Source organism: Mauremys reevesii, linkage group 3 (genome assembly GCF_016161935.1).
Source record: "Mauremys reevesii isolate NIE-2019 linkage group 3, ASM1616193v1, whole genome shotgun sequence".
In the NCBI taxonomy this organism is placed as follows: Eukaryota; Metazoa; Chordata; order Testudines; family Geoemydidae; genus Mauremys; species Mauremys reevesii.
The window spans coordinates 103,429,406-103,443,068 of record NC_052625.1 but is presented as its reverse complement, the minus strand read 5'-3'; the positions used below and the strand labels follow the sequence as shown (position 1 = coordinate 103,443,068).

The following is a 13,663-nucleotide window of genomic DNA, read 5'->3' as shown; positions in this document are numbered from 1 at the left end:
AGTTTTTGTTGGGCTTGATTCTGCTGACATCCAATGACAGTTTTGCCCTTGACTAATAGGCTCAGACCCTTTAGTTACTTTTAGCCTGCAAACGGTAGTATAATAATTAATGTCTCCAATGGATTAATTGCTTGTCTGCGTATGCCTATCGATACAGCTATAAATGCATTTCTGGTAAACAATATGGGACATCAGTAATAGAAGTTGTAGGATTTAACGCATAGCCAGAATTAATGACTGCAGCAAATGTAACCTCTTTCAGTGATACATTTTTCTCAAAGCTAAAATGCCTTAGCAAAAAGGCTGCCTTTCCCCACCCTCCACCCTCCCAGAATCAAAACTTTTGCCATTTATAATGTAGGCTCATTCCAGTCTGTTATCTACATCTTTTTCTTTAGAGTTTTGCCTCCCCACCTTTTAAACACTTCCTCATTAAAACAACATTTTTTCTACTTTGCAAAAATGTGTATTCAATATTACATAGTTGGAGGGTTTTTTTGTTTTCTCCCCGGGAGAGGTGAAAATCCAGGGGGGATTTGATAGGCTCACACAGTCTTAATCAGCCTATAATGGAGCTAATGGCTGTTTGTCATCCTTGGAGATATAAATTTCCTGGTGGTGTCTACTGCAGTCAGTGCATGAAGTATGCTCTGACTGCCAGCAAGGTCTAATAATCAGGAGAAGGGCAGTGAGCTTCATTAGAGAGAAAAAGAGCAGCACCGGCTGCTTTTCTATAGAACTCTGCTTCTTGAGTGCTGGAGGGTGCGGAAAAAATGGATAATGCTGGTAAGTGAAAGAAAACGGATCTTAATTCTTAGCTGCTCTAAGGGTTCATTTGTATCCTGTCTCATTTGCTGCAGGCTGTTTGCTATTCTGCTATTTGCAGTTCTGCTATTAAAAATGTTATGTTTATTAAACTGAATTTCTATTGTGTAAAATGTGACATGCTCATTTAACCCTTTAATAGTCTGCTGAAGTTTGGGGTTTTTCGAAATGTGAATATAAACTGTAATTGAAAATTCATCTTTTAGGGACTTCAGTATTATTTCAGAATCTGTCTGCAGGAAGTGTGGACTTTGATCTCGTTATACCACATTAGAGGAGGGAAAAATGCATACAGTTAACTAGAAAAATATCTGACAGATGGCAAAAGGTCTGTATAGGTAATTAACAGAGCAAACTGAAATAGCATTAACATTCATACTCATCACATGTACTTATTATTTTAAGATGGCTTTTCTTTTATGTAAAAAAACTTTAATCAATTAGAAGATAAAACACTGAATATATTTGCACTTTTTTCTGTTTCCTTTGATGTTTCATCTTTAGAGCATTCATTGTAATGCCAAATAATGCATCTCCAGGTTTCTAAGGAGGTAAACCCAATAATAGCTTTACTTATTCTGAGAAACAGAGTATTTGCATTTCACTTTTTGATGGTTATATCGATCAGTGCAAAAAGACAACTCTTTGTGATGAACATTTCACATATTGCTTTAACTGCAGTGCAACTTGCACATGTCTGTTGCTCATTGTTTTATTGTACCAGCAAAAAATAAAGTAAGATACAGAATTATCACTGTCATTGCACCTGGCTTAAATCATTTGGTTTGCTCAGGACTTAAAAACATGACTCACTATATACTGTGTATATACAGACTTTTATACAGTACAATTGAAAGAAGATACTACAAGACAATACTACTGTATTTTATTTTTATAATAAGAGTGTACTTTTGTTTGTGCCTTTAAACTGTAGTGGCCAAATTAATCTCTCATGTACCTTGATTGAGTTTGTGGATAAGCAGGTTAGAAAAACTTGCTTTGATTTCTGTGAAATCCTGTTCTTAAGATAAACAAAAAGTACTACCAGAGATTAAAATGTTAGTACTACTGACAATGTATGGTCCTTTACAATACCAGTGAACTCCTAAACTGATGTGGCGCAAGTTTAACATTTGCTTTTATTAAATAAGATAGATGAGAGATTTGGGGGAACTCTTTGCACTCACCATGTTGGCTGTCTTTTTAACTATACTCAATAGATCTGGAATAAAAGACAATGACATATGCTTGATATTCCATGACTAGGCAGAGTTTTCCAGTCAGGTAAGAGGATTCCCTTATTACAGTATAGAATGCCTGTAGGTGAGAGATACCACAAACTGCTAATTTCTCCTGGTTTTAAACTCTCCACCACCAACAATTAATATTATTGAAATCCTGACCGAGCTATCACTTTAATCCATCTGTAAGAGCCTTTTCTAGAATGAGTCATACTTACTTTAAAGGCCATTTGGGGGAGAGGAGAAAGGCTAATATCTGAAAACCATAGAAACAGTTTTTCCTGCATTGTTTCCTTTTTGCCTTAGGAAGATTTCAAGTTCTGATTCCTCATTGCTTTGCAATCAGCAGCATTTTGGAATTAAAAATAAATAGGACATTGTTCTCTGCATAACTTTAACCAGCCAGTATCAGTATGTCCCATATTGCTGATATGATCATCAATCCTCAAAAATGTGAATGGTAATCTCTCTTTCAGAAACGTAGACTGACAGATAAACTGTATGATTGTACCTTTGAATGGTGACTTAAGAATTAGATAAAAAGATCAAATGAAATATTGTGAAGAGCCTCACGGTAATGGGTAAGGCCTTAATTCTGCTTTCATTGCAGTCAATAGCAAAATTCTCATTGACTTCAGTTGTGCAGAACTGAGCCTTAAATGAGCTTCAGTTACACTTGTAAACTAGGGACCTTTTTCCAGGAATATGTGTCTGCTTGGACATGTAAATGTATAATAGCTTTCAAAGGAGCTAAAGGAGAGCTGTGCACCCAATGCCTATTGTCTTTTGATTGGATTTGGGCGTCCTTTTGCAAATTGACTTCAGCCTATATCTCAGAATTCATATTTAACTTCAGAGTATAACTGCTGACACAACTGTAAGGTCTAAAATATCTGTAAGGTCTAAAATAGCTGTAAACCAGAATGCGTAATTAACTTGTACTTTGGTAGTTTTTCATTTTATATATAAACAAGATAATGATAGAGACACATTGGGTACCTGCCTGAATATTTCCTGAGTCGATGCTATTTCTGGCATTATAGAATTATAGAGTCTTATGCACAGCTGCTGGTTTTAACCATTGAGTGCTGGAAATACCAATTTGGTTATCAGTGTCAGTGAATCAGGCCTTTGTTATCAAATTCATCCTTCTGCCAAATAGACTTTCAGAGTCAGACTACGGATAATTGTTAGGCAGAACTCCAACTACTGCTCTGCATAACCGATATATAGCTCTGTAATTTATCAGTCAAACAGTGTGCCAACACCAGAATACTTTGCTAGGCAAATATGGTTTTGAATATGGCCACTGTTGTTTTTGGGTCAGCAGTATGCACTTTTTGCAGTTTCAGTCCATCCTATGTTGTAGATTTAAGAAACAATGCTCTTGTGAAAAGTGTCCATCTTTCAGTTTCATGTTAGAGCTTACATTCTTGCTCTCTCCGTTAGTGAGACAGCTCTGCATAATTGTTGTCTCCTATATTCTTTTAAAAGCCTTTCCTGGAATAAGAATAAAATATTCATTAAATAGTGTATGGAGTGTCAGGGTAGTTCCAGCAATGTTTGGCACCTGTTTTGGTAATAGTTGTTATATCTGTAGTTATAGCTGGAGGCATTCAGTGGTGTTTTCTTTTGAATTACAGCTACCAGTGTATATGTTTGAAAAGGCTATATAATAGCTATCTCTCTTCTCCCTTCCCACAGCCAATCCTACAGCATGTAAACTGTACAGTCATCATGGCGCCTGTGTTGCTTGCTTGGTGGCTGGGGTCAGGAATGGTGGCAATAAAGCACATTTTAAAGAAATAAAAAGATGGAAGACACAGAGAAAAAACTGATAGGAGACTAATGGGGAGGTTATAAAAACAGCAGGAGCATTGTGATAGCAGGAGGAGAGAGGCTGAGGAAACACAGCAATTCCTGGACTTTCTTTAAAAATATGTAAGACCAGCCTTATCCCTTCCCCCGCAGGTGTCAAACGGTTATATTATTCCAGGATAGGAAGTCTACAGCAAAGCAGACAAGTAGCATTCAAGCAATATTCTCACTTGCATTAGACCATTGGCTGCCACTTTAGCCAGAAATGTTGGAAGATCTTGAGGTATTTATACTGGGATGAGTGACTGCATAGTGCCACTGTGGGGGTAGTTCCAGCAGAGGGCCATGCCTTGCATTAAATTGTCTCTTTTAAAGGAAATGCAAGACATGTACACTGAATGCCATAGCATTTTTGAGGACTGTCTAACTGAACATTAGATTCAATATTTCACCAGCGGTAAACATTTTTCAGTCTTGTAGAATAGTGATCTTTAATGACTATTTATGGAAATCCTGAAATAGTGTTGCAGACTTGGTTTAAAGCATTAATTTTAATTTGTTTTTCCAATATACCCCTACTGTAAAGAGGAAGGCTGAAGGAGAGTAGAAATTTGCCAAACTTAATTCATTTTGCTTTTGATGCATTTGTTAATTTATTTTCCACAAAGTCAATACGAAGCATATAACTGGGGCCAAACCCTGACCTGGTCAAGATTTGGCCCCTAAACTGATACTTTATCATTTTTAAGAGTAATATTAACTGAATGTCTCAAACTCAAGCAACATTTCTACATTAAATATAGGATGTTATATATTAACATAAAAGTATACATTTTCTTTAAGATTTAAGGAAGATGTGTATTCAGGTGATTAAAGCAATGGAACTCAGATTCTGTTCCTGAATTTGCCACCGTCTCCCCGTTTGACCCTGGGTGCAAGTGCCTTTTTTCAGTCTTTCTATGGCTCAGTTTACCAATTTGTAAGATTAGAATAATACTTGCCTGTCATACAGGTGTTGAGATTCTTGGATATTCAAGGCTTTATCCTGGTTAATATCCTGTCTGTGCTTCAGATTGGAACCCCAGAATCATAGAAATGTAGGACTGGAAGGGACCTTGGTAGGTTGTTATACCAATATAATAAAAACCAGCAGGATCTTATTAAGAGGGATAAGGCAAAGATGCCACATTTATTGTAAATATAATAATAAAGCAGAAGATAAAAGTAAACAAAGTTGTTTGACTACTTATTCCTATTACTACTTATTCCTTACACACACACACACACACACACACACACACACACACACACACACACACACACACACACACATAGTGTTCTCAGTGGTTAAGGAGAACAATTTAACACCCTCCTCTTTATAACAACCGTTTCCATACTTGAAGATAGTTTTCCTGTACCACCTCACTCTTCTCTTCTCCAGGCTTACCAAACCCAATTTTTCAACCTTTCCACACAGGTCATGTTTTCTAGACCTTTAGTCATTCTGTTGCTCTCTTCTGGACTTTCTCCAGTTTGTCCATCTCTTTCCTGAAGTGTGGTGCCCAGAACTAGACACAGTACTCTAGCTAAGGCCTTATCAGTGCTGAGTAGAGTGAAAAATTACTTCTCATGTCTTGCTTACAACACTCCTGCTAATACATCCCAAAGTGATGGGTTTTTTTTCAACAATATTATATTGTTGACTCATATTTAGTTTCTAATCCACTACAAGCCCCAGATCCCTTTTTGCAGTACTCCTTCCTAGGCAGTCATTTTCTGTTTTGTATTTGTGCAATTGATTATTCCATCCTAAGTATAGAACTTCACATTTATCCTAATTGAATTTCATCCTATTTATTTTAGACTATTTCTTCAGTTTGTCAGAATCATTTTGATTTCTAATCCTGTCCTCCAAAGTGCTGCAATTCCTCCCAGCTTGGTATAGTCCGCAAACTTTATATGTGTACTCTGAACCCAGGACAGATCCCTGTGGGACCCCACATGATATGGCCTTCCAGCTTGACTGAACCATTGATAAACTACTTTCAGTACAGTTTTCCAACCAGTTGTATTTCTCTAGTTTGTTTGAGAAGGTCATGTGAGACAGTATCCAATGCCTTACGAAAGTTGAGATTTTCATAGAATGCATGGTTGTGGAGTGGGATGACTAGCTTTCATGTTGTAACAAAAGCCATTGTCTCAGTTGAAATTCTGTGACACCTCTAATGTCCAGCAACAAAATCAATGCTACATCCTGCTGGCAACTTATTTTCTCTCTGATATGGCCAGATGACTTCTGTGTCTCTTACATTTTTCAGCAGTGTGGCGATGTTCTCTGAATGACCTTCAGTTCCCCCTTTTTTGCTGACTTTAGCCTCTGCCTATATATAATGGGGCTATGATGATGCCACATTAGCTCTATTGGGTTCATATCCAGTTACCTGTAGATCAAAAAAGAGATTGTAAGTAGACAGCACATTGCAAAGCAGTGATCAACATTCTTATCTTCTGTATATTTTAATTTGTACCAAAATACATCATTAGGAGCTGTTTGCACTCATAGTTCTCGGTGAAAGAAGCTCCCATCGTTGGGTCACTGTCTGCAAGAAAATTAAATCTCTCATTTATTGTATTTTGATTAGAATAATACTTGTTGTAAATATAGCCCTTTACCTAGCAACTGGAACAGAATGTACATGACACCATCACACTGGAAAAACATCTGGGAGGATTAAACTTCATCAGGAATGGTACCACTTCTTCCAGCATTCTGCTTTAAAACAAAAGGGATTATTGGTCCATGTCGCATGAAATGATAGTACAGTAGTTGCACAGTTGCAAAACAAGTACTATAAGATTTAATGGGAAGTATATAAAGCCATGCTGCATCTTCCAAAATAACCATGGGGCCATTCTCCATTGTTGAAATGGTTCCCAGACAGGTAACTTTGTGGCTTCAGGTGCTAAATACAGGCGTTCCAGAAACACATATTGCCATGGTAATCCACTTTCACTGTTTCTTCATCCATGAAGATGACATTATGCAATCTCTCATTACTGTCTGTCCTTTTTTCCTTGCTTCTATCTCTAATCAAAGAGTAGAATATGTTAAGAGAGGACAGTTGCTCAGTCTGCTTGTATGTAAAGTAATGCTCTGCACTGAATTGATATGGGGGGAAATATTATTTTAACCTAATACCACTTGCTTCTTTGCTGTACTCTATTCATAGTTCTTTGGTTGATGGTCACCTTGAATTATCACTGTGCAATCATATTTTAAATACATTTATCCCTTCTTTCCTGTTGCCTTGTTAATCACCTTCTGCTTAGTGTCACAAGACTAATAAATGGTGAAACTCTGGTTTCATTAAAGTCATTGGATGTTTTGACATCGATTTCACTGGGGCTAAAATTTCATCCAAAAGCTGGGAGGGGAAACCGGTGATGTGACTTGCCTGAAGTCACCCAGCAAGTTGGGGCAGACCTGATCTCTCCAGGGACTCAGTCCAGTGCCCTGACCATTCTGCCTCTTTACCAAAACTTCCTGAAGCAGATTACAGCAGTGTCTCCAGAGACCAGGCCAGGAGAACTTGATTCTTATCCCAGCAACCAGCTCAGTTATCTGTGAGAGGTGTGCCCCTTCCTGATAAAGCTACCTAAGGTTGAGACTGAGTTGTCAGGTAACCTTGGTCATGCTGAGGTTCAATGATCTAAACCTGCTCCTTCCCTTGATTGCTTTTAATGGACGGTGAGAAAAATGCACCCGAAAGCAGCTCATTCCACTCCACATCCATGCATTCTATGAAAGAGCTATTGGCTCATGGCGGGGAGGCTGCAGCATTGTGTTGATATGAGCCCACAGTATTGTATCTCAAGCTACTGCCCTAGTACCTGCAGCACAGTATCGAGAGCTACAGGAACCATCAGCTCTGGCTAATACAGAGAAGTGGCATGTTGTAAATGGTGACCTAAAAAAGGCTCTCATTTCATTTTCTGACAAGAAACTTATAGACATGCTAAGATGACATATGATAGCCACAAGGGTACTGAAGCCATGCTTTAAAAACCAGATGGAAATATGCAGTGTCCCAAGATGGCAGGTGACTGTAATTGCCTGGTTGTTCTGTTTTCTGTATAATGATCACAACTTCCCTTTTGTGTTATGTTTGGTTTTATGTATGGGAATAGCAAAAAAAGTAAACCCTCTACATTTATTGTTCCTTTTAAATTTCTAGCAACCACAGAACCACTGAAGTCGGAGCACAGCACTTTAGGCACAGGGCGAAGGAGACTATACTAAAAGTAGCATCAGCCCAAAATCTTCCTCCAAGAAAACTGTATCATACTCTGGGGTATTTCAAGGCAGGAAATTATGGAGGCAGGAAGTTAGCCACAGGGGAAGAAACAAAATCATGTGACCAAAGAGCAGGTAGCTGATAGTGAGACTCCAACATATAGTTGTTTTTGTCATTGTTCATTGTCTAGCTGTGAATCTTTTAGGAAAGTTTGATGATCATGGTGTTACTTGCCCAGGCTTGCTGTGGGGTGTAAAAGTGGATAGTCTGGATTGTTTGGACTTTTACACAAGAATTTCTTCGTTTGTTAATGGGTTTGTTCTTTTTAATTATAAAAAGTTATATATGCAAGTATGAGACTTTTTCTTAAAGTGTAATTGGAGTTGAACATAAAATAGTATAGGGATGCAGGAATGTTCTCTTGAGCCACCATCCTAGAACATTGCATAAAACTGCTGAGTCACTTCTGCTGACTTGGGGCTGGTGTGACTTGGTAACTTACCAGGACATAAGACATGAGCATGAGAAGGAACTAGGGACAAAGAAAGGGAGGTTCAGCAGAAAAACTTTAAAACTGCCAGGCTTGGAGAGAACACTTAGGCCGAGGTTCATAATCTTTTAAATTATCTGAGTGCCCAGTAAAGCCAAACCCTAGGAAGGTGGTAAGTTTGACGTTATATGGAGTATATAGACAATACTTTGGGTAGTATGAGAATGCCATCAGGTCACCCGGAGCACAAGGGTTAGATAATGGATAACCATCTCTAGTTAAAACTGGCAGGTTCTACAGTACCACCACCATAACATGCCAGATGTCTTCTACAGATGCTGGTGGATGGAATCTACCATTGGTAGAAACGAGCACAAAGCTGCCCTCTCCAAGAACCTTGTGAGGGTGGCACTAGTAGAGTGAGGAGCTTCTCACAGGAAGACTACAAAAATTTGAAAGCCAGAATGAATTATTTTATGCATAGCAGCCCCTACATGGGAAGTCTGGGCTGCCAAGGAATGTTTGGTCCAAGCAAGGTAAGTTTGTTGGGGACCTGATGGAATCTGATTAACAAAAGATAAAGGCCAGCATAAATGCTTTTGTCTACTTGCCTATAAGAGGGAGTTGAACCATGCTGCATATTTTTTTGCCAACACACCTGTAACTTCTCCACTTATTTCCTGATTTACTATGCAGTAAAATATCTTTAAATTCATGTCTTTGTGTAGCAATATCCACAGGGCATATTCTGCCATCATAAAAGGGAGGTGGATACAGTTTATGAAAGAATCTCTTTTTTAAGATTTGGTCCAGAAAGTTTGAGAACCCTTGCACAGTGCAACTTAGATTCAAACATGGCAGCAGCTAGTACTTCCACAGTTAAAAAAGTCACAATCTGGATTTGTTCTAGCTCAAATCTACCACTTACTCACAGACACCATGTAACTTCCTCACCGGGGCTTGATTCAGAAGGCGTTTGGATATAAATTCTTGTGTGGAAACCAGCTTTGAGATTTGAAGAAATGAAAATATTTGATTACGTCAAGCCTGAGGAATGCTGATGTTGCTCTAGCATTGGCCTTTACTCATTTAGAGCCCAATTCAGAAAAACAATTGCATGCTTAAGATTAGTCATGTGCTTAGATGCTTTGCTGAATCAGCTCCTTAACTTCAAATGAAAAATTTGCTAATGCATAAAGGCTGTGTGAATGCTATTTAGTATGCAATGTAAACTTTGTGTAATATTTATTTGCTTTTGTCTGTCTTGGCTACTTTGTATGTAGTTGGCTTTGTTGTATACTCTTCCTTTTTCTCCTGCCTCTTTTCTTTGTTTCTATTTTTTAATATTAAAATAAGTGACATGAGACACTAGACTGTCTAATTTCAAGTGAAATTTGGCAAGCAGATGTGGTGTGGTTTAATTGCTTTTGGCATTTTAAAAAGAAATGCATATGATAGAGCTATTGAGCTTTGATAAATATGACAGCTCACATAATTTGTTATTCAATGGATTTTTCCATGCAATTTTAAGATCTAGAATAGTCATTCTTAATACTTCCATATTTACAATAAATCATAATTCTAATGGAGCTATTCTGCTTTGTCAAGCATTACATGATCAGCAAAGCTTTCATGAAGGAAGTTTAAAAAAAACTGTTTAACATTAATGCTGTGACGCAAACTGTCAAAAGCCAAGCAATTTAAAATTCGGGCCAGTGTGCTATCCTTAAACTGAGACATTGTGAAATAACTAGAGCAGTATCATACAGTAAGGATGGTAAGTAACCTTCAAATTCCCTGGTTTTGTCAGTCATAATGCTGTGTACACATTATAGGATTTTTGTACTGGATAAATATGTTCTTTACCAGCAAATCTTGAAGGTTTAGTATAGTGCCTTCAGGTAGATAAAACATGTCTGGTTTTCTGGTGTGGCTAGATGGCTTCAAATGTGTAACTACAACAGTAATGCAGTACATGAAAACAAGAATGGTTTTGTAGTGGAAGCACAAGACTGGGAATCGGGAAATGTGGATTCTAATACTGTCTCTGCTATAGACTTCCTATGTGACTTTAAGAAAGTCTCTTACAGCCCAATTGTGCAAGGTGCTGGTGCCTCTTCCAAACTGCTGAGCTCCTTTCCCTGAATGAGTGGGAGCTGACAGCACTCAGCATCTCAGAGAGTCCCTTGGTACCATACAGGATTAGAACCTTCATGTCTCTGTTTTTGAGCAGCTCTTGACCAGCTATAAAAGCTATATATGTAAGTTTTAAATTAAGCAGATGTGTATGGATCTGTTTTTGCTGATGCATTTTAAAAATGCACACAAGCAATAAATAACTCTGGACATATGTAATATAACATATAATTAACTTGTAAGGTGCATTGGTATGAAAGATGCTATATAACTGTCACCTAATAATTTTAGGAAGTTGCCCACCAATAAATATTGCTTTCTTTTTTGAATGCACACAGGAAGGAAAAACAGATCAGCGTGCAATTGCATCATCTTAAAACTGATTGCACACTGCAGTTTCTGAAGAATACTGAAATGAGTTTTCTGACAGTCTGCCCAGGAGACTTGTTTATTTTTTTAAGGTGCTTCCAAAATAGGTGGGTGGGAGAAGCTCAACAGGGAAATAACATAGGGGATAGAAGCAAACGTAGCATTGTATGCCATCCAATGAAAAGGAGGGTTCGGATAATAAATTAGGAATTAATAGTAGAAAAGCTAATGTTCACATTAAATCTGAAGTGTTATCTGTGCTATTATTACACTTAACGGGAAATAGCTTGAAGAATTGTACAACCTAATTAAAAGCTAGGGTGACAAGACAGCAAATGTGAAAAATAGGGACAGGGAGTAGGGGGTAATAGTAGCCTATATAAGAAAAAGACCCAAAAATCGGAACTGTCCCTATAAAATCAGAACATCTGGTCACCCTAATTAAAAGCACCCAAAGTGGTCTGGATACCAAAAAAATACCCCTCTAACTGACTGCTGAAAAGGAATTAAAATATTCATTATCCATTGGGGTTATTGGGAATTTTCCAAATACAACACAGGCTCTCCCTTTGGAGGTGGAAGTGATGCAGTACTACCGGATAAGGGGGTAGCTGGACATAGATGTGGGGCATAGGTGTAGTTTGACTTTTATATTTGCGGGGGGAGTTCCAGTCAGGCTAATCAGGCTGGGCATGGTGGGGAGGAGAATTCCACGCCTGCCTGAAGCTTGCAGTTTGGGGAGGGCAGTGCCTTCCAGTGCCCCCCCTCATGACACCCATGGGGTGGGGTGCACATTAGCAATGCTCAGTGGATTGCTGGAGTAATGGTGGAGCTGGAAGACATGCTCCTATGTGTATCCTCACCCCAGGAAGGGTTAGGTAAGTGCCATGGTGGCTACTTCAGCCACTGAGCTGAAATAGCCTCTGTGGAGAGATACTGCAGCCTAGGAAGAGGATTGCTGCTACTCATCTGTTTCCACAATTTGTCCCACCCATCCAGTTGTTTGGATCCAGGTATGGGTTCAGAATTTGCCCCAAAGAAAACATTGTCCAAAAATATAGCAATCCTGATTTACTGCACAGTTTGGGTATACTGTGTTTACTATAAAGGGAAAACTAAAATTAGGTAACATATCAGGCCCTGCTCAAGCAGTGTAAAAGTGCTTTAAGATGGGTGTAAATTTAAAGCATCTACCACAGTGATGTAAACATGTCTTAGGATAACTGAGAATAGGGCTCACTGATAATTTCAGATAATTGAGTGAGGCAGGGCAACGATTGACAAGCCCTGGATTTTACCTCCCTCAAACACACACACCTTTCTGATCTTCCCTCCCCCCAAGTTTTTTTCTTCCTATTTTAGTGGACATTAAATTACAACTATACGTATGAGTTCCCCTACAAAACCAACCACTTCTCTTTATATTATTCACATGCGGATACATGGAGATCTGTCGTACATAGTTTAGCATTCTTAGATTTCAGGAGTATTATGAATATGTTACGAACAGCATTTCCTGAACTATTTCATAGCACTCTTCAGAATAGGAAGGATTCTTCTCTCTGAGTGACATTCACCCAGAGCATAGGGGCTCTGGAAGGCAGGGAGTGTGGTGTTGCTGCTGCACAGAGTGCTGGGCAGCCGTGGCACAGAGGTACTTTACATCCTCTGCATGCTAGGCTTCATGCTAAGGTACAGAGAGGTGGGAGTGAAGGGAATGCTGTCCAAGGGAGCTGTGGACAGTTGGCCACTAAGTCCATGATTAAGCAGTTCCAATGGCCACAAACCCCATGTAGAGCTACTAACCCTATGCTAACCCAGAGACTGAGGCAGCAGCTGCAGAAGGGTAGCAAAGCTCTCCTGCACTCTGTCCATGGGTGGAGGAGAGTGAAATTAGCTTCTCTATCCTCAGAATAATTCCGTTCATGAAGCTAACTGTACAGAGAATGTGATGTGATGGTTTTTTCCTGCTTGTGAGAGAACTGCATGCCCAGTGGACAATTTCCTGCTCTTGCAGGAGGATAGACACTGATCTACCTTGTCCCAATATTTTAAAAGGGTAACGTAATGGACCAGGATGTAGGCGGTCAGGTCTAGTAGTCAGAGCAGGAGTCAGGTCTAGTGGGCAGAGCAGGAATCCAGGTTGAAGAACGAAGCCAAGGGTCAGCACAAGAGTCCACTGCCCATTACCAGAACCAGGGGTCAAGCCAGAGTCAGAACCAGGAATCAAAGCTCAGGGTCAAAGCCAAAGTCAGATGCCAAATGCCAGAGTCAGAAGCTGGAGGCCAGAGTTGGTGCCAGGACTGGTGGCCAGGAGGAGAGGGAAGGATCAAGCACAGAGCAGGAGCAGGAGCAAAGGCAGGAGCCAGGAGCAGAGCAGGAACAGGGTTGAGTGCAGGGAATAGGCACAAGCAAGGTCCAATACAGCTACAACAGGAAACCACTTTGTTGCCCAGACAAACTTTCTGTTCCTCCTCCTGGCTTAAATA

At 39.3% G+C, this 13,663-nt stretch overlaps 1 protein-coding gene across 1 annotated transcript in view; it reads left to right on the top strand.

Annotated features, from left to right (window-relative positions):
* The first annotated feature begins 683 nt into the window (after positions 1-683).
* The window catches only part of PHACTR2 (phosphatase and actin regulator 2), a 154,134-nt gene continuing 141,154 nt past the window's right edge, over positions 684-13,663 (top strand). The window contains exon 1 of the mRNA XM_039529990.1: positions 684-786. Coding sequence (XP_039385924.1) covers positions 774-786 — 13 coding nt within the window. The 5' untranslated portion in view covers positions 684-773. The remainder of the gene's footprint in view (positions 787-13,663) is intronic.